The sequence below is a fragment of the Lonchura striata genome, chromosome 2 (assembly GCF_050655825.1).
Source record: "Lonchura striata isolate lonStrDom1 chromosome 2, ASM5065582v1, whole genome shotgun sequence".
NCBI classification, from domain to species: domain Eukaryota; kingdom Metazoa; phylum Chordata; class Aves; order Passeriformes; family Estrildidae; genus Lonchura; species Lonchura striata.
The window spans coordinates 155,244,495-155,271,985 of NC_140704.1; the positions used below are offsets into that span (position 1 = coordinate 155,244,495).

The window sequence follows — 27,491 nt, forward strand, 5'->3', positions numbered from 1 at the left end:
CTTATGCCCCGCGCTCGGCGGAGCCGCCGCGATCGCGGCGGGGCCCGAGGGGGCACCGGGGGTGAGCGGGGGCACGGCCGGAGGGTCCCGGGGCACCCCGGGCTGGGGAAGGGCGGTGGAGTTGTAGCTCCGAGGGGTTTGGCCCGGGAGCGAGGTTTTTGGGGGGTCCCCCCTTGGCTGGAGCATCTTTGGGAGGGGGATTTTGGGAGGGTCCCCCTTGGCTGGAGCATCTTTGGGAGGGGGATTTTGGGGGCGCTTACGCTGCGAGGGGAGGGGGGGTTTGAGCTCTCGCCCCATTTGGGGTCGCTGTACAAGAGGGGTTTTGTGGGCGTTTAAACTTCCCCACCCGTTTAGGATAGCTCTAAAAAGGAGTTTGGGGGCGTTCCAGCCCCATTTGGGGTAGCCCTGTAAAGGGTTTTTCAGAGGGTTTGGTGTGTTTAGGGTAGTTCTAAAAAGGGGTTTGGGGGATGTTTAAACTTCCCCCACCCATTTAGGATAGCTCTAAAAGGGAGTTTGGGGGGTTCCCCCCCTCCCCCATTTGGGGTGGCCCTATAAAGGGGTTTTCAGAGGGTCTGGCTCCCTCCCCACTCCGGGTCTCTCCATTTAAACCTTCCCCATCCCTGGGAAGTTATTCCCAAGAGTGGAATAACTCTTATAGGGGGAGTTTGTAGGGGTTTAAACACCCCCCCCCTCCCCAATTTCGGGCAGCTCTGCCAGCGGAGTTTGTGGGGGTTAAACTCCCTCTTTCCCTTATCCAGAGCAGCTCTTCCCAGCGGGTTTTGGGGGGGTTTATACATCCCCCATTTAGGGTCTGGTGGGATTTAACATCCCCCGACCTGGGGTAGCTTCACAAAGGGGGTTTGCGTCCCCTCTTTATTTTGGCTAGGAGGGAAGCTCACATCTGGCCAGATGTTGAGTGCAGGGGGCTTTGCAGCAGAACAGAGCAGGGGTTAGGAGGGGTTTAAACCCCCACTTAGGACAGACCCGGGATCTGGACCCCGCTGGGTCGCCGAGCCCCCAAAACCCCGCTGTGAGCTCAAGCAGGAGCCCCCCCCAGCTCCAGCCCCCCACCATTCCCAGCCTGTGGATGTTGCATCCCTGGAGATGATGCCCCCCGAGGAGGAGAGCCCGGATGGGGACAGGGACGGTGGCCTTGTCCTCCTGCACGGCCCGAAGAGCGGCAGCGCACGGAAGGTGAGGATGGCGTGGGCTGTCCCCGTATCCCTGTCCCCGTATCCCTGTCCCATCCCTAGGGATGGCTGTCCCCATGGATGGGGGCACAGGGACAGCCAGCCCTGCTAGGGGTGGAAATGTTGTTGCTGCCCCATAAACAGCCCTAAAAAACTCCTTCCCAGCTCCTCATCCTTAAAACCCCACTCCTGAATCCCATCTTTTCTGCTGGCTCCCTCCCAGCCTCCTCATCCCTAAAACCTTGCTGCTGAATCCCATCTTTTCTGCTGGCTCCATCCCCAAGCTTCCCAGCGCCTGCTTTTTGCCTCATTCCTCGAGATTTTGGGGTTTTTTTTCCCTCCTCCTTGCCCATGGGAAGCTGATCCAGCCAGGTGCTCCCAGGGAAAGTTGGGATGTGCGGGAGAGATGGGGCTGATTGCTCTTCTGGTGTTGTTTAATTACCAAAATTGGGATGGAGTCAGTGGGAATTGCCCTCAGGCTGCCACCATCCCCTGATTTACTGGGGTCAGAGAGATTTTAGGGAGCAAGAAAACGTGGAAAACATTCATTTTTGGGTCTATTTAAGCATTTTTCCCAAGTTAGTCTCACCCCCTGAGATCCAAAAGGACAAACCAGCAGTGAGTTCGCTCCATAAGCTTAGCTTTTCTTGCAAGAAGTCCCAAAAGTTAAAACACCCCTAAAAAGAAAAAAATCCCAAATAACCAAGAAAGCCAAACTTAGCCAAACTCTGGAAGGGATTTTTATTTTTATTTCCCCCTGGATCAATCTGATCTGGAGTCACTTGAGCCTGGGCTGCAGCTCAAGAGGTTGCAACCTTAAACCAGGTTGGGGTTTAAGTCAGGGCCTTGCCTGAAGAGCAGGTGCTGCTTGTGAGGGAAGATTAACAGGAGGGATTTGGGACTTTTTTCCCCAATTTATTCTCTTTGGGTCTGGAATACAAAGGAAAATATTGCCAAGCTTTGGAGGGAGAACTGGGCAAGGCATCAGCAGCCTCTGTCATCAAATTATTATTTTTTAATTAAAGCAGCAGAACACCTGATCAGCTCTATGACTTTATTTTTGTTATTTAAAAAAAATTATCAATACAACCTTTTCCTGCTGTTTCTTATCACCCTGACAACATCAGGAGCATGGGTACATATTTTCTGCCTTGCAGGGGATCCTGAATGCTGCTGAAAAAGTGATTTTTTTTTTTAATAGTTTGTTTTGTTGTTTTTTTTTTTTTTGCCAAGTTTTCTGTCCCAGGAGTGAAGACTTAATCCACCTGTTTCCTGCTGGCACCGTGCCCTGACTCTGTGCCTCCCCCACCTCCTCAGAGCACTTTCACCCTCCTAAAATTCAATTTTTAACTGCAGTTTGTGCTGTTTAAAAACCCCCAGTCCCCCAGATTTTTATTCCCACCCCTGGGTTTATTTTTTCCTTCCTCTTGCTGACTGCATGAACCACCAGTGAGGCCACTTGGGAAATTTAAAACCTTAATCCTCCCCTCATTTGTTCAAAGGCTCTGTGATGTAACCATATTCTCAATAAAAGGTTTTAGAGGTTTTAGCTGATCCTGTCTCCCACAGAAACCCAGCTTGGAGCCAGGGTGCTCCATGAGATTAATTCCATGACCGGGAATTTCCTATCTAAATAGATTTTCAGGGAGTGAAAACCCACTTGTTGTCACTTCCTGCTTGTCTTATAACAGCTCTTATTAATTTCTTAAATGCTTCTAGCTGGGAAAAAAAAAAAAAAAAAAAAAAGGAAGGAAATGCTGGATAATCCTGGGAAAAAAAATGAGAATTTCCAAGCCTGTTTTTGTGTGTGGAGTGCTTCCCTGGCTTTTGTTTTCCTCTCTGTCCCACAGGATAATGTGGCTAAAGCAGGGTCACTTGGCCACTTCTCCTGTGCTGGCCTGGCTCAAAAATTTGTGGATTCCAAAGAGGAATAAAAATTCCAGCTGACAGCTCTGGCTCTGTGAAAATGCTCTAAAGACAGTTGTGGTTCTGGAATTTAAACAGGTGCTCAGAGTTATCCTATTCCAGCCTGGAACCATCTGTGCACTTGAGAACTTCCCGTTTGGAGGAAAAACTCTGTGTTAGGAAATGCTGCTGCTGAGAGGGCATGGAAATAAATCCCTGATTTATTTATTTTTTTGGAGTGGGATGTAGATGTTTAGAGGGAGAAAATTATGGGGTTGAGGTTGGAGCCACAAACCATGGGACCAATGGATGGGGTTGGGATCGTGGTCCAGCTATGGGCTCCAACAGCAGAAGGAGCTGGAGGTGCTGGAGCAGATCCAGAGGAAACCATGGAGATTCTCCAAGGTTTGGAGCCAGCCTGGGAGAGCTGGGAAAGTCCACCCTGGAGAAGGGAAGGCTCCAGGGAGAGCTCAGAGCCCCTTCCAGTGCCTGAAGGGGCTCCAGGAGAGCTGGAGAGGGACTGGGGACAAGGGATGGAGGGACAGGACACAGGGAATGGCTTTAAACTGGAATAGGGTCAGATTAGGTGGGATTTTGGGAAGGAATTCTTCCTTGTGAGGGTGGTGAGGGGCTGGAATGGAATTCCCAGAGAAGCTTTGGCTGCCCCGTGCCTGGAGGTGTCCAAGGCCAGGTTGGAAGGGGCTTGGAGCAACCTGGGATAGAGGAAGGTGTCCCTGCCCATGGCAGGGGGTGGAGTTCCATGATTGTGAAGGTCTCTTCCAACCCAAACCATTCCATGATTCTTTCATTCCCTCAATGTCCCTTTTCCTGGCACGAAAGGGTCCCTGTGTGTTTGCCCACGGCAGCGATCCAGACTGGCTGGAGTCCTGCTTTCCTTCATTCCCCGTCCTTGGGAACGGGAAGGTGTGGAGCTGGATGTGGAGCTGAGCTCAGCACCAGCTGATGACTCCTCTTCCCACATTATGGATGTCTCGAGTCTCCACTCAAATTAAACTTCCTCAGTTTCTCTCTGGGCATTCCCCAGCTTCCCTAATTGGGAGGAATCCTGGTGGTGACTCCTTTGTGGCCAAAACTGGTCTTGGGCTTGGTCCAGTCTTGGGCAGCTGTGGAGCAGCTTCTGGGATCCAGCCAGGTTCTCCCAGTATCTCCAGGAGCTTTTCCTGCAATTCCTGCTGGGCTGTAACTCCCAGTTACCAACCCCTTCCTCATTTCTGTGGAGAGATCCATGCCTGGGTTTTACCAACCCATTCCTGATCTGTGCCAGTTCTTCAGGAACTGGATCTTCACCTCTGTTTCTCTCTTCCTTGAAACTTTAACAGCACTTCCAAAGATCCCATTTTCCCCTTCCCACATTTCACTTAATATCCTTCACTTTCGCTTCTCCTCTGTTGCTCCCAGCTACAAAGGAGCAGCAACAATCCCTTTGTCATGGAATTACCCTTTGGAATTACTGGCTTCCACATCTTCCTCCAGGTGATTCAGTTTGTAGAAAACTGTGGAGGCTTCGGCCTTGCCTTTGTCACTGAGGTCACAAATCTCTCTCAGGGTGTGGCTGCCACCCAGGAGTCACCCAGGGCTTCATCTCCTGGGGGTGGGAAGTTCAAAGTCCACCCTGAGTAAACATTCCCTAAGGACTCTTTAATTGCCACCCTGGATGGGCCCTCTGGAGCTGGGAGAGGTGGCTGGAAGTGACAAAGGCCCTCGAGTCATTCCAAACATTCCCTGTAAAGATAAGGCTGGAGAATCCTTGCTCCCCCTCAATGGGAGCTTGATTCCCTCTGGAAAGGGTCTTAGGGAATGATTTTTCCCTCTCCGGGAGAGCCTGGATGAGGATTTTTGGTTCCATTGTCACTTCCATGTGAGGGTGGAACGCAGAGGGATTTCCCCTGGTTTTTTCTGGGCCTGAAGAGCCTTATTCCAATAAAATGATTAGATAGGGGCTGGAATGGACTCCTTGGGATCACAGAGTCCAGTTCCTGACCCCTGTCCTCCTTTGTCACTGGTGATAAATGTCAGGGCTGGCCACACCTCACTCATTTTCATGGATTTCTGTTCCATCATTCCCTGCCTGCAAACAAGAGCTGCTGTTCCATGGCTCCTCCACAGTTTATGGAAGAGTTCTGTGCTTGTTCTTCCTTTAAAACCTTTAAACCAGGAAGGAAAAGTCTGATCATCTCGGGAGCCACTTCTTAAACGCCCAAATTCCCTTTTCCAGGTGTCCCCAGGTGCACCCCAAAGCCTGGATGAAAGAGCCTCTCTTTCTTCTGACCTTACAGGGGTGACCTCGAGAGCTTGAGCAAAGAATTTAGTGAGGAAAATCCCTTTTGGAACCCAACAGTGGGATTTTGGTGGGATTTTTTTTTTCCCCTTTATGTAAGTCATGTTTAAATCCCTGGAAACTCATTCAGTGGTTTTTAGTTTTCAGTTGGAACTCTGACAGGAAAAGCTTTGGGATCCTTTAAACTGTTGGAAGGTGGAATGCTCTTCCCTTGACTCCTTATTTTCCTTATTTATATTTGGATTTAAAGATGGCCTTTTATCCTTTCCAGATTTCCTCCTTGCTCCAAGATTTGTGGAATTACAGCATGACCGGAGCTCCTGCAGATGGGGCTTGGTTGTTCCTCATGGAATGATGTTTCTGTTGATCCATGCAAGCCAGAGATGATTTTTTGGGATCAAGGCAGAGCCTCTTGAGGGAAGATGCACAGAAATCTCATATTCCCAAGCTCTGCCAGCCTCATAAATATTGAGGAAAAACAAAATGTGTGGAGATCACGAGAAATCCTTGAATTCCTGACTAAACCTCACAAGGCTTTGGGTTTATATCCGGGGCTTCTGGTTTTCCAGCACTTTTTTGCTGCTGGCTTAGGAGCCTGGATAGGGATTGAGAACTCATCCCATTAAATCTGATGGAGAAGCCAGGGAAAAAACCCTCATCTCCACGAACAGCTTTAGTGCTTCCCAGCAGGAGAGGTCGAATCAATTTGCTAAATCCTTTCATGGCTCCTGCAGGGAAGAGGTTTTAACCCTCTTGGAATATCTTGTGGAGCCATCCCAGCATTTTCTGCATCCTGTTCCTTTCTTTCCTTCATTCCCAGTGTTTTCCCTCCAGACAACAATCTTCATTTTGGGTTTGGATAATCCTTCTACTTGTGCCTTTTCCATCATCCCACCTGCACTTCCCAGGCCTTTTCCCAGGTGTTTTTTTGTTTCTTTTCCCCCAAAAAATTCCCTTAAAATCTTCTGGCTGCTTCCAAACAAATTTTTGCCAGAGGTGAAAAGGACTGCAGGGTGCTGGAATTTGCAGGAAGAGATGGAGTCAGGGAAGAGAAACTTCCCACCTGTTGAGCTTTGTGTGGATTTCTGTGGCTCTGGAGGCACAGAGAAGGAACCTGGAACTGCCTCGTTTGCATATATTTGGGTATGAGTGCATATGTTTTGGATCTGTCAAGCTCTCAAGAGATCGCATATTGAAATTTTAAATTAAACCTTGACATTTTAATGAGCACCTTCTCTTTATATCTTGGCATGATTTCCTGATCCTTTCTCCTTTTTCCTCTGATTCCTAGATTTTTTCCTCCTTAGGGAGCCAACAGGATGGGTGGATTCCCCCCAGGACAGATCCACAAGTGACAATTCTGGATCAAACTTTCCTCTATTTGCTCCTGAGTGTTTCAAACCCGATATTTATGCAGCTATGGGGGCATTTTCCTCAAATCCCACTGCTTTTCCAGAATAATTGGGATCTTTTGCTTCCAGCTTGTTCCTTTCATCAAATTCATGGATCACTGTAAAGCCTTAATCCCACAGATTTATGGACCAGCTGGAGTTGCTCTGATTCCTCGCTCTCCAAGGGACCAATTAGGAGCTCCACTCTTTCCCTTAAATGAAAATCCTGCTGTTAATCCCAGACCTTTTTCCAAAGGAAGCAGCACTCGGTGGACTTCAAATATGAGGAATTAATTTTAAAGAAACTGAAGTCCATGGAAATGCAAAATTTTCCGTTTCCTTCTTGCCGTGTTCCACCTGAGAGGTGATCAAGCATTCCTTGGAATTGTGGAATGTTTTTTGTTGGAAGGGGCATTAAAGATCTTCTCATTCCAGGGGCACAGACACCTCTCACTATCCCAGGTTGCTCCAAGCCCCATCCAGCCTGGCCTGGAACACTTCCAGGGGCATCCACAACTTCTCTGGGAATCCTGTGCCAAGGCAGGGGTTGGAATGAGATGAGATCTCTTCCAACCCAAACCATTCCATGATTTTGGGATCTTCCCATGATTTGCAGACTCACAACTTTCCTCGCTCTTAAACTTCCCAGCTTTGTGCCTTCCCAGGGAATTTTTTTTATCCAGGGTTCTTCCAGAGGCTCATTCCATGTCTCTGAATCTTCAGTGGGAATCATCCTCGCTTGGGCAGAGCTTTTAGAGCCCTGGATTTGGGGACATTCCTTGTGGCAGCCCCATTCCCTGAGGCATCCCATAAAAACCCTGTGAGCCAGAGGGAAATTAGGAGGCTGCTATTTCCTGAAGTCGGGAATTCAGCGCGTTTTCCCCGTCTGCAGAAATTCCGAGGCGGAGCCGTGGAAAGAATGGAATCAATTTAACGCCGTGCGCCCCTCATTCCTGCATCCCCGTGAACTCCTGACTCCCTGGGCTCCACACCTGGAAATGGCCTTGGGATCACATTCCTTCCCGAGCTTTGGGGTCGTTTTCAGCGCATCTCCAGCCCCCCTGGATCTTGGCTCATGTCCAGAGCCTGAGAAGGGGATATGGAATTCCAGTTCAGAGCTGTCAGGAAGAGCTCAGGGAAAGAAATCCCTGTTGGTGACATGTGGGATTGGGGAATAAATCGGTTATTCCAAGGGCAGGGGAAGGTCTGAGGGGTGAGAAACTCAATGTGACCCAGCCACGTGTGCTCACATCCCAGAAATTCCCAGTGTCCTGGGCTCATCCCACAGTGTGGGCAGCAGGAAAAGGGGAATTCTGCCCCTCTGCCCTGCTCAGGTGAGATCCCACCTGGAATTCTGCATCCAGCTCTGGGCTCCAACATCAGGAGGATGTGGAGCTGCTGGAGCAATTCCAGAGGAGGCCATGGAGATGCTCCAAGGGTTGGAGCCCCTCTGCTCTGGAACCAGGCTGAGGGAGATGGGAATGTCCAGCCTGGAGAAGAAAAGGATCCAAGGAGATCTCAGAGTCCCTTCCAGTGCCTGAAGGTGCTCCAGGAGAGCTGGGGAGGGATTTGGGATGAGGGATGGAGGGACAGGACACAGGGAATGGCTTTTAAATGGAACAGAGTGAGATTAGATGGATATTGAGAAGGAATTCTTCCTTGTGAGGGGGGTGAGGTCCTGGAATAGAATTCCCAGAGAAGCTGTGGCTGCCTCATCCCTGCAAGTGTCCAAGGTAAGGTTGGAACAACCTGGGATAGAGGAAGGTGTCCCTGCCCATGGCAAGGGGTGGAATTCCATGATCTTTAAACTCCCTTCCAACCTAAACTGTTCCCTGACTCTCTGGGCTCTGAAAGTGCACAATTTACAGAATTGATGGAATTTTTTTGAATGCCAAAACGTTTGGATTTGGGATGAGAACCTGCCCTTCTCTCTCAGCAGGGCTGTGACCCCTTTGCCCAGACCCAGCGCAGCAAACTCCAGCACCGCCGGGCCCGGATCAACCAGCAGATCAACAAGGAAATGAGGATGAGAGCGGGAGCAGAAAACCTCTTCCGGTGAGTCCTGATCCCCTGAGCTTCCCCCTGGCTCTGGAATTTTGGTTGGAGGCAGGAATAGATTCTTCAAGATTCAGCTGGTGGAAGATTGTTAAAAGTCAGAGCCGATGGGACAACGGGAATGAATTTGTGGCTGAGGTTGGGCTTGGAATGCAGAGCTCCGGTCTGAAAACCCAGCACGTGGATCCACGGGATGTGGAGCTCCTGGAGAGAGTCCAGGTGTTCCAAGGGTTGGAGCCCCTCTGCTCTGGAGCCAGGATGGGAGCTGGGAATGTCCAGCCTGGAGAAGGCTCCAGGGAAACCTCGGAGCTCCTTCCAGTGCCTGAAGGGGCTCCAGGAGAGCTGGAGAGGGATTTTGGACAAAGGATGGAGGGACGGGACACAGGGGATGGCTTCTCACTGCCAGAGGGCAGGGATCGATGGGATTTTGGGAAGGAATTCTTGGCTGTGAGGATGGTGAGGGGCTGGAATAGCATTCCCAGAGAAGCTGTGGCTGCCCCATCCCTGGAATTGTCCAGGTCAGATTGGACAGGGATTGGAGCAACCTGGGATAGGGAAAAGTCCCTGCCCAAGGCAAGGGGTGCTCTGGAGGTTTCTGAAGATCCACCCCAAAGCATTCCATGAAATCCAGCTTTGGGATCATAAATAGGTCATTAAATCCCACCAGGATAGAGTCCAACCACTCCTCCAGCACTGCCAAGGCCACCACTTGTCCCCAGGTGCCACATCCTTGGGGATTTTATCCCAAAGAAAACTTTCTTTGGTATCTTTTGTGTTTATTTAATTTTTCCTTAATATTTGGAGCACGTTCCAGACTGGGCAGGTTGTTAATGTAAAAAATTCCACAAATCTGCCTTAAAATCCTTTTTTTTTTTTGGGAATATTTTACTAACTTGATTGTTCTTATCCAAATAAAATAAAATATAATAAAATTAACTTTCCACTTTGGAACTGGAATGATTTAACATGAATGGAGTGTTCCTGTTGCACCCGGAACAAAGGGGATAATGGTTGATCCATTAAAAAAATGGTGTTTTCCTGGGGGGATGAGATCCCACTGCTCCATCCACGCTGCTGCGCTTCATTTAATTAAGGGAAAAAAAGCCACAGAATCCCAACTTCTGCCTCTCCTGTGTTATATTTAAAAAAAAAAAAAAAAAAAAAATACCAAAACAACAGAGGGAAATATGCTGGCTCAGCGGAAATCAGCCTGGTTTCGGTTGGAATTGGAGCTGTGGGAAGTGGGAGTGAGGAAAAACGGGATGCAAAACACATCTTAATTATCAGGGAAATGCACCGAGGGGGCTCTTTTTCTGCTGGCTCAGCGCTCTGGGTGTCCTTTGGAGCAGCCACTTTCCCTCCCTCCCTGCCTCCCACAAATCCAGCTGAGCAATAAAGTTGATTTCTCGGCATTCCGGTGCTCCAAGCTTATGAAACTGCGGAAATCTAGCAGGGGGAGAGAGAAAGAGGAATGCTCAAGCTTGAAATTAAAGGATGATGAGGAGGGGGGATTATGTTGCAAGTCTAAAGGTTATTGCTTCAAAATTAAAGATTTGTGGTGCATGGATAAAATTCCTTTGGATCTTTAGCCTGGTGCTGATGGAAAAAACTGTGGATTGTCCAGCCTGGAGCAGTTTGGAGCTGAATTTGCTGGAATTTTGCCTTTAAATTTAAAAACAAACTAGCCGAATGCTTGGTAAAAATATTGCTGTTCAGCCTTTCCGTGTGTTTTCCTGGAAAAGTTGGCAGGAATGGGGTGTTGGAAAAAAAAATCCATGTGGTGTTTGCTCAGTGGATTTGTTTGCTGGGTAAATAAATGGGAAGAGCCAGAGGAAACCTTTTCCTTCCTGTTCAAACACTGGGATGGAGTGGAGGAATGGGGGAGATAAAAATGTCCAGGTTTTTGGAAGGAAAGAAAAATAAATCACAAAATAAATCCCAGAATTTCCCTTTGTCCTGGGCTCATCCCACAGTGCGGACAGCAGGGAAAGGAAAATTCTGCCCCTCTACCCTGCTCAGGTGAAAACCAGCCTGGAATTCTGCACCCAGCTCTGGACTCCAACTGCAGGAGGACCTGGAGCTGCTGGAGCAGATCCAGAGGAAACTACGGAGATGCTCCAAGGGCTGGAGCCCCTCTGCTCTGGAGCCAGGCTGGGAGAGCTGGGAATGTCCAACCAGGAGAAGAAAAGCATCCAGGGTGATCTCAGAGCCCCTTCCAGTGCCTGAGGGGGCTCCAGGAGAGCTGGAGAGGGATTTGGGACAAGGTTTGGAGTGACAGGACACAGGGAATGGCTTTAAAATGGAACAGAGTGAGATTAGATGGATATTGGGAAGGAATTCTTCCTTGTGAGCGTGGTGAGGCCCTGGAATGGAATTCCCAGAGAAGCTGTGGCTGTCCCATCCCTGCAAGTGTCCAAGGCTAGGTTGGAGCAACCTGGGATAGTGGAAGGTGTTCCTGCCCATAGCAGAGGAGCGGAATTCCATGATTTTGAAGGTCCCCTGCAGCACAACCCATTCCAGGATTATTTGCTGCGTGTGGCACTTGCAAGTACCCCAGGAAATCCTTTTTCCTATTAACAGATTCCTGGCAGAATCATGGAACAGATCCTCCTGGAAACTGTGCTAAAATACCTGGAAAATAATCAGGCAACAACAGAGAAATGATTGGCAACTGGGAACAAGGAGGGAAAACTTAATCCATATGGGATGAAAATTGGACTGACCATGTCCTGGAGGTGTTGGGATGTATGGGGGATAAATAGGAATTAAGTCTTGGTTTATAGGGGTTAAATACTGGTTTATATGGAAACATAGCATGAGGGTGCCTGGGGAATTGTAGGAATGCTGAAGGATTTTCAATGGAAGCAGCCATGGGGATCTTTGGATGTGTTGTGGTTTGGTTTGGTTTGTTTCTAATCAAAAAATTCCTTGCTCTTGGAAAAATCCCAGCAAAGGGGAGGCAGGAGGAGATTGAACCACCAGATTTTCGAAGGAAAACCCTGGAGCTCCTTCTGCTGCCCTGAGCCAGGGCAGGGCAGGACTCAGAGGGATTCAATCCATACAAAATCCATGTCAAAGGCAATACTTTGGAAAAGCGAGAGGGAAGCAGTTTCCTGGTGGAGCAGAGCTCGTCCGTGTGTTGTTTTCCCTGGATCCTAGCGTGGTTCAGCAGCCAGAGCCCCTTTCAGCTCTGGGTTATCTCTCCCTGCTTTCCTTTGGAGGAGATAAGCAGGGAATAATCAGCCTGGGAGCTCGTCCTGCTGGGAGCAGCTGGAATCAATCCCTGGTGTTTACAGCTCCTGCCGGGAGCAGGGAAGGGAGGGCAGGAGCTCGCAAATCCTTTCTTTTCCACAAGGATTCTTTGCACCTAAAAATGAGTTTTTCACCCTCAAATCCCACTGTTTATTTGGGATGGGGGAGCAGCTGGACTGGTCACAAGCTGAAGCTGCACTGCAGCTGAAGTGGGAATGGGCAAGGGGAAGGTGGCTCTGGAGCAGGAATTCCTGGATGCAGCAGTGCAATGAGTTTTGCCTGGGCTTCTACCTGGATGTTTGGACTTCCCTAGTCCTGAAATTCTGGGAGAGCTGGGAATGTCCAGCCTGGAGAAGAGAAAACTCCACAGACACCTCAAAGCTCCTTCCAGTGCCTAAAGAGCTTGAGGAGAGCTGGAGAGGGATTTTGGACAAAGGATGGAGGGAACAGGACACAGGGAATGGCTTCCCACTGCCAGAGGGCAGGGATGGATGGGATACTGAGAAGAAATTCTTCCCTGGGAGGGTGGTGAAGCCCTGGAACGGAATTCCCAGAGAAATTGTGCCTGCCTGATCCCTAGAAGTGTCCAAGGCCAGGTTGGATGAGGCTTGGAACAACTTGGGATTCCAACCATGGAAGGTGTCCCGTGGCAGGAGGCAGAATGAGATGATCCTCAGAGGTCCCATCCAAACCTTTCCAGCATCACCTGGAGAGGCACAATCCTGTGGGAAGGCCGGGCTTGGCATGGATTGCGCTGCTGGGGTGGAAAAAATAAATTAATGGATAAAAAGAGGGAAATTTGATCCATGGTTTTTTTGCAGGGCCACCAGCAACCACAAGGTGAAGGAGACGGTGGCTCTGGAGCTGAGCTACGTCAACTCCAACCTTCAGCTCCTGAAGGAAGAGCTGGAAGAGCTCAACAGCAGCGTGGACGTGTACCAGAACGACAGGTGGGTCCGGGAAGAGCAGCCTGTTCCCTTGGGATTTCACTTTTCCCGCTGTTAATGGGATTTTTCTGGCAGTGAGGCTGCTCTCGCCGTGTCCGTCCTGCTCCGTCCCATGGCTGAGGGTTGGGGTGACTTTCAGAGGTTCCCTTCCAACCCAAACTTTTCCATGGTCAGGGACAACGAGGTGATGGCTGGAGGATTTGGGCATGGGCCACAATTCCTGGAGAATTTTCATTGTGGGAATGTCGGTTGTTCCCTTCTAGAGCTGCAAGGAGAAAAAAAATCAGCTTTTCCTGGGGGATACCGGGATGTTTTGGGAGAGATGCAGCATCCCTTGGACACTGATGTCCCAGAGCAGGAGGAATAGGGAAGAAACAACCTTCTTTCCCTGTATTGACCCTCTTTCCTGGCAATCCAGATCTTTTCCCAGCAGGATATTTTGGTGATGGGAATCCCCGTGCCTGGAATTGTCCAAGGAATGACTGGATGTGGCACTCAGTGCTCTGGGCTGGGTGGGATCGGTCACAGGTTGGACTCTTGGAGGTCTTTTCCAGCTGAAACAATTCTGGGATGCCGGGATTTATTTTCCTCCTTTTCCCTTCCTGAGGTGGACCGTGTTGGATGGCGACACCATCCACAAAATCCAGATGTTGTGTGGATGATGTGGCTGACGGATGGGGCGGGATGGGATCCAGAGGGACTTGGATAATCTCCAGGTGAACCTCATTAGGTTCAACAAAGCCAAGTGCAATATCCAGCACCTGGGACGGTGCAATTCCAAGCACAAATCCAGGCTGGGGGTGGTGGAGGGATGGAAGCAGCCCTGATGAGAAGGGTTTGGGAGTGTTGGCAGATGAAAAGCTGGAAATTCCTCATCCACGTGTGCTCACATCCCAGAAATCCCCCCTGTCCCAGGTTCATCCCACAGAATGGGCAGCAGGGAGATGGGAATTCTGCCCCTCTGCCCTGCTCAGGTGAAACCCCACCTGGAATTCTGCATCCAGCTCTGGGACCCAACATCAGAAGGATGTGGAGCTGCTGGAGCAGTTCCAGATGAGGCCATGGAGATGCTCCAAGGGCTGGAGCCTCTCTGCCCTGGAGCCAGGCTGGGAGAGCTGGGAATGTCCAGCCTGGAGAAGGAAAGGATCCATGGAGATCTCAAAGCCCCTTCCAGTGCCTGAAGGGACACCAGGAGAGCTGGAGAGGGATTTAGGACAAGGGATGGAGGGACAGGACACAGGGAATGGCTTCCCACTTCCAGAGGTCAGGGATAGATGGGATCTTGGGAAGGAATTCTTTGCTGTGAGGGTGGTGAGGTCCTGGAATGGAATTCCCAGAGAAGCTGTGGCTGCCCCATCCCTGGAAGTGTCCAAGGCCAGGCTGGATGGGGCTTGCAGGAATCTGGTCCTGTGGAAGGTGTCCCTGCCCGTGGCAGGGGGTGAGAATGGATGATCCTGAAAGCGCCTTCCAACCCAAACCATTCCACAATCCCACATTTCTCTGTCCATCCACGTGCTTTTCCAAGCACATTCCCAAACAGGGATGCTCACTTTTCCCAATTTGCCACTTGCTTGCCCTGGTTTAGAAAGAAATCGGGAGAAACAACAACAAGCCCAAACCCTGCCCAGGCCAAACAAAAACCCCTTTGTTTATTCCAGACGTTGGATTCCAGCGGAATTCTCGTTAGGGAATGAGCAGTAATGGCTTTCTGCACTAATTATAGCTCCTGGAGCGGTTTGTTCCTAGGAAAATGTGGGTGCAAATTCCCTGCCTTGCTCTCCTGGTTTTCATAACCTCCTTTGCCTGTTTTCCTCCCCAATTAATGATTGATTAATGAGTTACCAGCAATTTGAGGGGATAATGAGAAGGGGCTGCTGTGTTGGTGAGGGCTTGATCCTGCCTTGCCCACCCAACACCCAAGATTCCTCTGGAAAGCAGGAGCTGGAAGAAGAAGAAGATGATTTGGAGGTTTTTTTTTTTTTTTTTTTTTTTGCACTTCTCTTCTTATGCTGCCATTCCCAAATCCTTTTTTTTGGGAAGAGCATTTTTCCATGTGGAGTCTCTCAAAAGGAGCAGCACCAGCCCAGGGCAAGGAGCTGCTTCCTTTTAATCTCCAGCCCCCAGGATCCATCCAAAATTTTCAATCCGACCACCAAACAGGTTCTTGTCTTCTTCCAGTGAATCCATCAGCGTTCCCATGATCCCTCTGGGACTCAAGGAGACCAAGGAGCTGGATTTGCTGGTCCCACTCAAGGTGAGCTTTGGTGTTTCATTGATTGATGATGAAGCAGCAGAAATTAATTTTCCCATTTGGAAAAGCTGCCAAAAAAAAAAAATTGATGGAAAGGAACTGGACTTAAAACATGGGAAAGTGGGAGATGAAGGTCTGGAGATGCTGGAGAGCAGGAAAGGGAGGAGATTATTACTTAGTGGAGGTTTTCTTGTAAATTTATGGTAAAATTGTAAGAAATCTCCTCCCTTTAAATAAAAAAAATAATGATTTTCATCTGTTTCCCAATCCAGGATTTCATCAGTGAACACTATGGAGAGGAGGGTGTCCTGTTTGACAAGGAAATCAAGGAATTCATGGAGCTGCGGCAGGTTGGTGTCCCTTGGCTTCCAACGTTTGGCTTGTCCAGGATCACTCCTTGGAGATGCCACATTTCCTTTGAGGGGGGTCCCCTCTTCCTTTCTCCAAATTCCATATTTATCCTTGTATTTCAGGGTGCAGCATTCCCATGCTGGAGCACCTTGGACTTGGTTTACAGGTTCCAAAATATTGCAGATTATTCGGGAATTGTTCATTTTTTTCCTGTCCTCGATGCCCTGCTGACCTACAAATGAGCAGCAACAAAATTTATAGTCCAGTCAATATTTATGACTATTAATTCACCCCTGGCAAGGCTGAACAACTTCTCTCTCTCCAGGTAGTCCTTGGAGAAGAGGAAATTTAAAGCACTCTGGGAAAGGAGGGGAAAAATTCCTGTTTATTCCCTAGGATTTATAAAATCAGAATTTCCATGAGTTTTTTCCAGCGCAGCTCCCAGGCTGCTGCTTCCACATTTGGGTGTCCCAGCACCCAGACTTTCCCCATGGATGAACCTCAGAATCATGGAATGGCTCTTAAAAATCATCCAGTTCCATCCCCTTCCATAGGCAGGGGCATCTTCCACTATCCCAGGTTGCTCCAAGCCCCACCCAACCTGGCCTTGGACACTTCCAGGGATGGGACAGCCACAGCTTCTCTGGGAATTCCATTCCAGCCCCTCACCGCCTTCACAGGGAAGAATTCCTTCCCAAAATCCCATCTATCCCTGCCTTCTGGCAGTGGGAAGCCATTCCCTGTGTCCTGTCCCTCTTTTCCCATCCACGTTTCCTCTCCCATTCCCGCAGGCCATGCGCACCCCGAGCCGCAACGAGGCCGGACTGGAGCTCCTGATGGAATATTACAACCAGCTCTACTTCCTTGACAGCCGGTTCTTCCCTCCCACCAAAACCCTGGGCGTCTTCTTCCACTGGTGGGTGCAGCTTTCCCTGTCCCTCCTGAGTGGGCAGTCAGGATCCAAATTTCCACCATGGAATCTCTGCCAGGGCTGGTGGACACCAGGATCTGGATTTGCTGGTGCCTTGGGTGGGTTAATTTGCGGAGGGAGAGGGGAACACAATTCCCGTGGGATGTACCACGATGGGAATGGCGCCCGCAAGCCCACCTGAGCACTGAAAACCCTCCAGGCTCCTCCTGCATCCGTGGGGATCATGGAGTGGTTTAGGTTGGAAAGGACCTTCAAGGTCATCCAGTTCCAAGCGCCCTTTCCACAAGCGAGGACATTTTGTGTGGACATGCCAGGGACGCTTTGGGGACCATGACCAGGGGATGGGCAGCTGTTGGCTCCTCCCTTCTCCAGGTACGACTCCCTGACGGGGGTCCCATCCCACCAGAGGGCTCTGGCCTTCGAGAAGGGAAGCGTCCTCTTCAACCTCGGAGCGCTGCACACGCAGATCGGAGCGCGGCAGGACCGCGCCTCCCTGCCCGGCCTCAACCAGGCCATCGATGCCTTCCAGAAGGCAGCTGGTAAGTGGATTCCCCTCTTCCTCCTCTTCCCAGGAAGCTTTTCCCAAAGCTGGGAATGATCCACAGGAGCGCAGGAAGGGGTGGGAGCGGTCGTAGGGAGAGGTGTTCCCAAGGGATCACAAACCAGGTTGGTTGTGTGGGTCGGGATGAGGAGTTGGGATGGTCCAACAGCCAAAAAGGATGTCCCCCAAAAAGGATGACATCCAAAAGGATGTCCTAGCTGTGGAGAGGCTGATCCGTCTCCCCAGAGGAAAAAACAGAGCCTGGAACTGGGATCACCCAGGGCTTTGGAGAAGAAATTGGGCACAAAGATGGTTTAGATGGCAAGGGTTGGACCTCAGATCTTCTTACCCACCACTGATGGTGAGAAGTTTGATGTTCGTGGAGGGAAACCTGCCTGATCCCAAAGTTTGATTCTCTTACTCACAAGCCTGGTAACTTCCAGGAGCTTCTGTCTCCTCCAGGTGCCTTTAACTACTTGAAGGAAAACTTCTCCAACGCTCCCAGCCTGGACATGAGCGCGGCCTCCCTGACCATGCTGGTGAGGCTGATGGTGGCCCAGGTCCAGGAATGTGTCTTTGAGAAGATGACCTTGCTGCGTGCCCAGAACGACTTCCTGGCCCGCCTGCAGCTGGCTCAGGAGGCAGCGAGGGTGAGGATTTTGGGAAGGAGAAGATTTGGTGGGATTTCGTGGTCGGCAGAACCTTCCAGGAGAGCACAACCCGAGGGACATCCTGCCATCCAATCTCTTCTCCCTTCCCTCTTCCCAGGTGGAAGATGTTTATTGCCTGGTGCACCAGACCATGAGCCAGCCCCACGTCAAGGATTACGTTCCCTTCTCCTGGACCACCATGGTCCACGTCAAGTCGGAGCATTTCAAAGCCCTCTCCCATTATTTCGCTGCCATCGCCCTCTGCGACTGCCCCGGTGAGTGTCCGGCCTGGAGGGAGCTTCCAGCTCATCCAAGTACTAATTCCACTTCATTCCTGGGTTTTGGGGAGGGATTCCAAAAATATTAAAAAAAAAGAGAGGCTATGGATACAACACCCGAAGTTTCTGGAATGCTCTGAGCTGTGGATCTTCTTTATGAACTCAGCAATTCATCCCCCAAGGCAGATTTTCCCATATTTCTGGTTTCCACAGGGAAGAATCCTAAGAAGGGGAGGAAAAAGCTGCTGGAGGGATGTCACCTGTGGAAAAAAGGGAAAGCACCGTTGGGTCACCTTGTTTTAGACCAGCCAAGGGCTTCAAAAATCAAAAATAAATCCAAAAGTACCTTGGATTTAACTTCCAGCCTCATGGATGGACGTCCTGGGAATTTCAGGGTGCTGGCAGCAAGGCACACTTGGTCCCATGGAGTCACTTGGAGCGTGACTTCAAGATGTGAGCCTTGATCTCCATCTGTGCCACCACCGACAATTCTGGGAGCAATTTTGGGATGGAGCAGAGGATCCGGGGGTGGGCAGCAGATGCTCCTGGTGACCTTTGGTGTCACCCACCTCTGGTGGGTGGCTGAGAAGCTTTTTGAGGGCCGGCTGCCAAAACCAGCGCTGGGACCAGTGGCTGCCAGACTGTCCTCACACCCGCCCCCGCTCCAGAGCCTGCCCAAAATCTTCCTTGTGCCATGTGGGCGTTGCAGAAAAACTGGATTAAGCAAGGAGATGGGAGAGAGGGGGATAATGTGGAGCTGGAATGGCTTAAAGATTTGAACAGGAGAGGATGATGATGGAGATGGGATTCCATGGAGTACCAAGGGGCAGGGCAAACCTTCCCCCTAAAATTTCTGGTGTCCTCAGGCACTGTGGGAAGCAGAAATCTGCAGGAGATGCCTAATTTAGGAATTTTTTTTGCCTGCTGTTGGGATCTCACGTTCCTGCTCCCACCTCTCCCTTGTCGAAACAACAAATCTTTTGCTTCCATAACCAGCTGGGAATAAATTCCTTACGCTGCAGTTTGTTCCCTCAGGGATGCTGACCTGGCAGGAGCTGGCACAGGGAGAGCCAGCCCTGGAGCTGCCAGTTCCCAACCCTCTGGATCCCTGTGCCCACCAGGCTTTGGGATCCTCTGCTTGGGAGCAACAAAACTCCCTGGAATATTCTGGGTTGGAATGTTCTGGTCTCCAGGGAGATCTTAAAGCCCCTTTTAGTGCTTCAAGGAGCTCCAGGAGAGCTGGAGAGGGATTTTGGATGAGGGATGGAGTGCCAGGACATAGGGAATGACTTCCCACTGCCAGAGGGCAGGGATAGATTCGATATTGAGAAGGAATTCCTCCCTGTGAGGGTGGTGAGGCCCTGGAATTCCCAGAGAAGCTGTGGCTGCCCCATCCCTGGAATTATCCTGGGCCAGGATGGATGGGGCTTGCAGACAAGTGGAAGTGTCCTTCCTCATGGAAAGGGCTTGGAATTGGATGGTCCAACCCAAACCATTCCATGATTCCCTGATTTTGTTGTCTCATTTGTCTCCCTGTCAGTGACCTCCCAGGGCTCTCTATTCCCAACCCTGCTTCCACACTGGAGCAAAGGAATGCAGGAAAGAGGAAAAAAAAGCTGTGTTCAGGACAATTCCTGCCCTTAACTTCAGATCCTGGTGCATCCCTGACTGGGATCATCCCTGGGCCCATCCCTGATTCCTTGCAGGCTGTGGTTGGATGACAGGAAGGACACCTGAATGTGGATGTGGCTTCTTTGTCCCCACTGTCACTTCGGGCTGGGTGGCCCTGACCTCTCTCTAATCCCGTCCCCATCCATTTCCTTCCCACAGCTCCCTCGGATGCCGAGCTGCTGGAGCAGGAGAAGGCTTTCCTGCAATTCCATGTCACCATGCCAGAGGGGCCGTCACTTCGTGTCCTGCTGCAGGATCCCGAGGAGAGGAGGAAGCTGGGTGAGCGCAAATTTCTGGAAAAATCGCAATTCCCACAAATGATGAGGTTTTAGGGGGATCTCTCCGTGCAAAGAGGAATTTCCCGGGAGATTTCTTCTCCTGGGAAGCAGGAAAGCATTGCAGTCCCCTTGAGGGTGTGAGGACCAACTCGTGGTGCTTGTCCCAACCTGTCCAGCTCTGACAGGAAAAATTCCAGGTGTTCCGAGCCAGGTAACATCACCCAACACCGCAGAGAAATCCATAGGGACACGGAGATCCTGGGAGCTCCTTGTTTTGGGCTGACTTGGCTGGAAAACAAGACACAGCAGATGCTCAGGGGGTGGCTTTTTCAGCTGCTGCGAATTCTTGGGAGACAAGAACTTCTTCCCATGTGGAATTTCAGCTCCAGGGAAAGAACAGACGCTGCTTATTCAGCTCAAGTCGTGGTTTGGCAGCCCCTCCTCAACAGGGCTGCACCAAGAGCAGACTCAGCACTCAGAATTTGGGGTGTTGTCTCCCCTAGGAGCTCTTTTCCCTCCTTGTGGAAGGAGGCAGATCCCATCAGGAATGAGTTTGGCCTCAGCAAAATCCTTCAGGATGCTCAGTCAGATTTCACTGGAAACCTCCAAATAAACCCCAAAATCCAAGTTTTTTATGGTGACAGCACCCCAACTCCCTCAGATGTGGTTTGCATCAGCTTTTCCAGCTCTGCCTGATTTTCCTGGGGAAAATGGGCTCTGTTCAACATTCCTGGTAAAAAATAGATGTGCAGACACCAAGCTCAGCTTGGATTTGGTTTACAGGAAGGGAAAAACTCGGAGAGGTTGTGGATCTCCATCCCTGGAGGTGTCCAAGATCAGGTCACACAGGGCTGGGAACGGCCTGAGATGGTGGAAGGTATCCCTCCGTTATGGAAGGGGGTTGGAATGAGATGAGCTTTAAGTTCTTTTCCAACCCAAACCATTCCATGATTCTATTCCTATTATTATTCCCCATAATTTCACAATTTATAGATTTGATAAAAATTCTCAGTGGTGGGAGTCTCCTCTCTGTTTTCCATCCACCCCCAAAACATTGCCTGGGTTGTTAAGTCCCTCTGGCTGTGGATTCCAGGAGTCTGGAGCAGACCTCATCTCCCTGGATTCTGTTGCCACCATGTGTCCTGGACGTGAAATGCCACAGGCACGCGCGTTTCCATGAGACACGGGGAGAGAGCTTTTCTGGGAGTTTAGCCTTGGATACGGCTGCCTTGGTTGCAGTTTCCCACGGAGGAGACGCTTTGCGTTGATATCCGTGGGTCACTGGAATTTCAGCTCCTCTTTCCCGACCGCTTCCATTCCCCGAGGGTGGGAACGCGTTGAAGGCAAGTGGAGAGGAGCAAAGAGCAGAGGATGGAGAGCAGGACCTGCAGGGCAAGGGAAAGGCTTAGCCTAGAAAACAGGGACGTGTTGCACCTTCCCAAGGAGGACGGGGCTGGGTTGTTCTCCACATTCCCATTCCCGAGGGATCCGAGGCGATGGAGAGAAGTTAATTTGCTCAGGAGATCGAGGTTAAGCGTGAGGAGGGACGTCGGGGGTGGTTTTTCAGGAACATCTGCCAGCTCCAGCGTCAGGGGAGCGAAGTAGGTCACCCTTCAAGGTCCCTTCCCAGCTCTCCATCGGCTGGGACCGACCCCATTTAGGGCTGGGAACGTGACTGGGCTGTCCCTGAGTCACAGCGGGGTGGTGGCACCGCTCCTGAAATCCGTGGGCAGCCGAGCGGGAACGGCGCGCCGGAGCTGCCGCTCCGTCGGGCTCAGCTCCCTCCGCTCCCTCGCAGGCAAAGCTCACCTCAAAAAAGCCATCATGAAGCACGAGGAGGCCATGAGGATCCATGGATTGTGCAAGATCCTAAGGAAGATGGATATCCTGCAGGAGGTCCTGTCCTTTGCCCACAAACGCTCCCTGAGCAAATATTCCGAGATCGACCACGAGGAGGATTTCTTTGAGACGGGAGAGGCTCCGGACATCCATCGTGAGTGGGGGTTTTTTGGGGTTGTGGGAGGGGAGGGGGTTTGTGGGTGGGAAGACTCCACAGGCTGGATGATCTCTGAGTTCCAATCCAAGCTATTCCAGGATTTTAGGTCCTGGTTCTTACAGGGTCACACTGTCCCTCTCTGGGACGGCAGCAGCTGCCCCAGCTGCCTGAGGTCACGCCCTGTCTGTGCTTTTGTCTCCCTCCCATCAGCCAAAACGCACCAGAAACCCGAAATCAAGTCCCCCAGCTTCTCCCAGGTGAAGGTGACCGACCTCTTCCACAGGCTGGTACGTACAGCTCCGGGAACGGGAATATCCCGAGGGAGCAGCCGTCTCCTCCTCCTCCCCTGCATGCTCTGCTTGCCTGGATTCCTTCCTCCCGCAGCCTCTCCAGCAGTTTTGCAAGGAGGAGCAGCGGGAGGAGGGCTGGGATCTGTCTCTGTGACACCTAAATGGGTCACAAAGCTCCTCTGGTGACAGGAATTTTGGGTGGGATTTTCCCAAGAGACCCTTGGGAAGAAGGGTTTTGGTGGCAGCAGGCACCAGGAAAATCCCACTGGAGTTTTATCCACGCCCTCTTTGGGTTTTTAGGGTCCTGGGGAGGAGGATTGGGATTCAGGACAGTGGTGGGATCTGTGGTGGGGTCATCTCCTGAGTACCCCAGGGAGAGCTTGTGCATCTCAGCCTCAGGGCAGGCAGGAATTTCCTGCTCCTGTGGGAATGGAAAAGCAGGAAAAAGAAGGGAAAATGGGAAAGAACTGGGGAAAAGAGACCCTGAACTGGTGACCTGTCCCACCATCCTGCTCCTGGACCAACCCCTGGTGGCATCCCCGAGATCCAGACAGCCTCAACCCCCATAATTTCTTCTTGGATGATGGGACTGTTTTCCCTGCAAAAGACCGGATTTCTTCCTCTGCCCCCTCCCCATCCCTGGAATGGGATTTTTACAAGGCTGCACAATTCCAGGGGGTTGAAAAGGTGCTTTCCATGTTTCTGCCTCTTCCCAGGGCCCCCTCTCCGTGTTCTCAGCCAAGAACAAGTGGTATCCAGCTCGGAGAGTCCACCTGATGAGAGGAGAGAACGGCTTTGGATTCACCCTGCGAGGAGACTCCCCCGTCCTCATTGCTGGGGTCATCCCGGGGGGCTGCGCTGCTGTGAGTATCCCAATTTCTTGCTATTCCCATGGGAATGCCAGAAGGGAGCTGCCTGGAGGGATTCCAGGTGTTTTTAGGACTTAAAACGGTTCAGGAGGAGACTCATCCGTGCTGGAGATCAGGCTGAGGTTTGCAGGTGGGCGTCATGAAATGATTAATTTTTAGGAGACGGCTAAGGAGAAAACATGGAATTTTGCTCAGTTTTTAACTGCTGGAAGCCCATTCAGCTCCCTTGTCCTTAGTGTTGGGATGTGACAGTGGCTGGAACAAGATGGCACATCCAAAAAACGGCGGGGGGGAAGCTTTGTTTTCCATCAGAAGATGCTGGAGAATCCCGGTGGGATGCCCTAAGGGTCTCCCTGTTCCCTCAGTACCAACCCATCCATCCAGGTCCCAGCATCTCTGGAACAACACCCTCCGTAGCAGCAGGATGACATCCCTCTTTGGAAAACTCAAATCTCCCCAAAGATTGGGATGTGGTCCATATCTGGAGCAGAGTTGTGTCTTCTCCTCAGCTTGGAGAAGGGAAGGCTCCAGGGAGAGCTTGGATCCCTTCCAGTACTTCAAAGAGCTCCAGGAGAGCTGGAGAGGGATTTTGGACAAGGGGTGGAGGGACAGGACACTGGGAATGGCTTCCCAAAGCCAGAGGGCAGGGTTAGGTCGGTATTGGGAAGAAATTCCTGGGTTCTTGAGAAAATATTCTTCTTGAGGGTGGCGAGGCCCTGGCACAGGTTGCCCAGAGAAGCTGCGGCTGCTCGTCCCTGGAAGTGTCCAAGGAGCAACCTGGGATAGTGGGAAGTGTCCCTGGTGGGATTGGATGATCTTGAAGTTCCCTTCCAAACCATTCCAAGATTCTCTGACGGTCCATGCCCATTTTCCCTCGTTCCCTGCAGGAAGCTGGGCTGAAGGAGGGAGACTACATCATCTCTGTGAATGGCAAGGACTGCAAGTGGTCCAAGCACGCCGAGGTCGTCCAGCTGCTGAAGAGCACCGGGAAGGAGGGGGTGGACATCGGAGTCATCACCCTGCAGGGCTCGGAATGCCCCAAAGCCGTAAGTCACATCCCGCAGGAAACCACGGAATTCCTTGGAGCTCTGTGGGCGCTGCCCTGGCTTCACTGCCCTCTCCACCTTTCCCAACCAGGTGGACAGGAAGGCGGCAGTGATGTCCTCGGGATCTGGGATGCCCAAGAGCAACAAGGAGAACAGCAGGAAGAGCCTGATGAACAGCAAGAGCGCCAGCACGCTGCTGGTGTGGGGCAAGAAGAGCAAGAGGAGCAAGAAGAGCACCTACAGCGGTGTCCCCTTCACCGCCGTGGGGGACAACGAGGCCATGTACTGACCGTGCTCCACCGTGTCCCCTGAGCTCCAGGACTGGCTGCCCGGGAAGATTCCCAAGCCTGGCTGGGCTGTGAGGACTCCCAGACCCGGGAACGCGCCGCTGGTCGGATCCGCGCCGAGAGGTGAGCGAGGCACCTCCACCTCCCAGCTCCTGCGTCCAACGATCCCCTCAGTCCGGGGGAAACTTGGGTTTATTGTTAATTTTGGGATTTTTTGGGGGTTTTTTGGCTCTCAAAGGGGGTCGGGGGGAGCCGTGCTAAAGCAGGGCCTGGTTTGTGTCTTCTGCTTGGCCAAAGCCAGCCCCAGCCATTAAAGCAAAAGTGTCACCTTCTGTAGCATCTCCTGGGCTTTCTCTGCGAGGTACAAGATGGAGCTGCTCTCCAGGAGCTGCTGGAGGAGCTGAATCCTTCCAGACTCCCTTTTTTTGGGAGAGGGAACGACATGGGCATTGATGACTTGTGGTGATCCCACCACAGGGTCCAACCCAGGCAGAATCTCCCAGGTGGGGCTGTCCCAACAAAGTAGGATGGTTTGACCACTTTTAGTGCTTTTGGGGTGGTTTTTTTGGGGAATGAACCCCCAGCTTGGCTCATAAAATCCAGCCCAGCTGCCCAGACGGATTCTTTGGAAGAAAAGGGAAGGACTTAACGTGCAGTTGTTGTCTGGTTTTTTTAATCAGGAGACATGGATTGCCCTAAATATTCTGTGAGGAGATTAATAGCTAAGAGCCTTGGGGGGGGTTTTATTTTTCCTGGGAGGAGATTAAAATTCCAGGAAGATATCTCCTCCAGATTATTAAACTCCTAAATTTGTGCTACTGTTGGATCTTGCACATGTTGCTAATTCCCTAACACTACTGTCAGCATTCCTGGGCTGGCCTGAAGGATCCAGGCATCTTGGTAATTGTCCTGGAAACGCTGGGAGACTCCGAATCCACAAAACAGATCGGCAAAATTTCCTCCATCCTGTTTCTGCCTGGTGTGTTTGTGGTTTTTTTTTTGAAGGCTGAGGAGCTGTCTGGTCTTCAGTGCTTGGATGATCTTGGGAGGAAGAAAATTCCCTTGGGACAGATGGGATTGTATTTTTGTACTTTCTAAGGAATTTTTTAAGGTTGGTTTAAAGGAGCAGGTGGGATCTTGAGGCCACAGTGTCCCCTGGGATTGTGACTTCCTCTAGTGGCTCCTTGTCCATTTTCCAAGCTCTTAACCCTGATTTTATTTAAGGAAATCTTCCAGGTTGGACGGGGTTGGAGCAGCCTGGGGTGGTGGAAGTTGTCCCACGGCTGGGGCTGGAACAGTTTGGGCCTTAAGATCCCATCCAAGCCAACCCATCCTGGGATTTTACGAGCTCAAGGAGGACTTTTTAGCTCTGCTGTTGGCCAGGAGGCCTCTCCATAGCCGAGAGGCATCTCCACACCGGATTCGGGATCCGCCTTCCAGCACGGAGCCATCTGTAGCAGCCGGGCTTCCCACGTCATCCTCCCGGCTGCTTGGCGTGGGATCGGGAAGGAAAGGAGGGGGTGGGGTCACAGAAAAGGCCACTTTGCCCTTAAAACATCCCGGCAGCATCTTCCCACCATCCTAAAAACGTGGGATGCCACCACGGACATCTCCGAGCTGGAGAGGGATTCATCTCGGAGAAGCCGTCGCGTTCCGCCCGCATCACCCAACCCCAGCGTTGGCGAAGGGGTTGTGTTTTGTGGGGTCGGGATAATTTCCCTAATTCCAGGGTTTTATGTCGGGTTTTTTGTTGTTGTTTTTTTTTTTTTTTAATTTGTACATGGATTCTCACCTTTTATGGATTAAAGAGCACTGATTCAAATCCAGTTTGTAGCACTTTTGTTGGGGATTACCACACGTGACAGGAAGCAAGCCCTGGCTGATCCTCCTAAAAAGTCAATTTTGGGTCATTTTTGCACAAAGCTGGAGCTGTTGAGGTTGGGAGAGATCCTTTGGATCCAGGATGGGCTTGCTCCAAGGAAAACCAAGATCCCAGGCATCCAAATTAAACTTGGTGAGCTGTGGTCTCCGTCTCCAGGGGGGTGGTGGCTTTGTCACGTGAATTCAGGGAAATGAAGGGTGGGGCTCAGGTTGGATCCCTTGGGAGCTTTTCCCCTGAAAAAAAAAAGGGAATTGGTCAAGAAAGTCATTTTGGCTTCCCACAGCAGGTTTTAAACTGCTTTTTTTGTTCCATAAAGGGTTTATTATCCCTTTTTTTTTGGGAGGGTTCATCAATTGGAATTTAGGCTGGAAAGCAGCAAATCCTTGGCATGGGACCCCCTGTTTTCCCTTGGGACCTGGACACCACCTTCCCACCATCCTGGGAGGATGACCAAACCCATGGATTTGGGGCTGGATGATGGGAACACTCATCCCACAGGAGAAAAGTGGGTTTAAACCCCCACAAACGGGAAAAAAAACAAGGCCAGGACTTTCAAAATCGGATTTATTTTTGAAATGTGGTGGGAGCTTTTTTTGTCCTGTCTACCAAGCCAGGGTTAAAACAGCATCCAGCTTTTTTTTTTTTTTTGTGGGGGGTACATAATTTTGGAATTTAAGGCGTTTCCCCTTCCATCAGCCCTCCTGTGCCAGGTTTTGGAAGCCACCCACGGTGGAGTCGTTCTGCTGCAGAAGATCCTTTTCCCACCCACGTTCAGTGGATGTGGGAAACTCGTGACTCCGGAGCTGGCGTCGCCTCCCCCTCTGCTGACGTGTGCTCAGGCAGGATCTGTGCTCCATCAGCAAGAGCCTGGTGCTCCTTCCCTCTTTCCTGAAATCCATGGATCTGGATCTCCGTGCTTGTCTTCTCCAGCTTGACCAGGAAGCAGAGAGGTCCTGTAGGGTAAAACGTGGTCAAAAACCACAAAAAAATCGGGCGAAAATAACTTTACCAAGAAACTGAGATCTCTCTGTCCATGCAGAGAGGAGCTCCAGGGGAATCAGCAAACAAGGAATGTTTGCATAGCCTGGACTGGGACCAGGGAGGAGATGAAAAGAGGATTTTGGGGATTTT

At 51.0% G+C, this 27,491-nt stretch overlaps 1 protein-coding gene across 1 annotated transcript; it reads left to right on the forward strand.

Moving 5' to 3' along the window:
- On the forward strand, positions 1-24,810 carry RHPN1 (rhophilin Rho GTPase binding protein 1). Its single transcript, XM_085572646.1, is given in 17 exon segments — positions 1-61; positions 1,081-1,194; positions 8,722-8,840; positions 12,914-13,042; positions 15,218-15,293; positions 15,563-15,640; positions 16,433-16,557; positions 16,945-17,111; positions 17,576-17,763; positions 17,882-18,038; positions 19,872-19,991; positions 21,789-21,983; positions 22,197-22,273; positions 22,993-23,139; positions 24,033-24,177; positions 24,180-24,232; positions 24,235-24,810. Coding segments are annotated over 16 exon segments (2,112 nt in total). The 5' UTR covers positions 1-61; positions 1,081-1,104; the 3' UTR covers positions 24,481-24,810.
- The last annotated feature ends 2,681 nt before the right edge of the window (positions 24,811-27,491 follow it).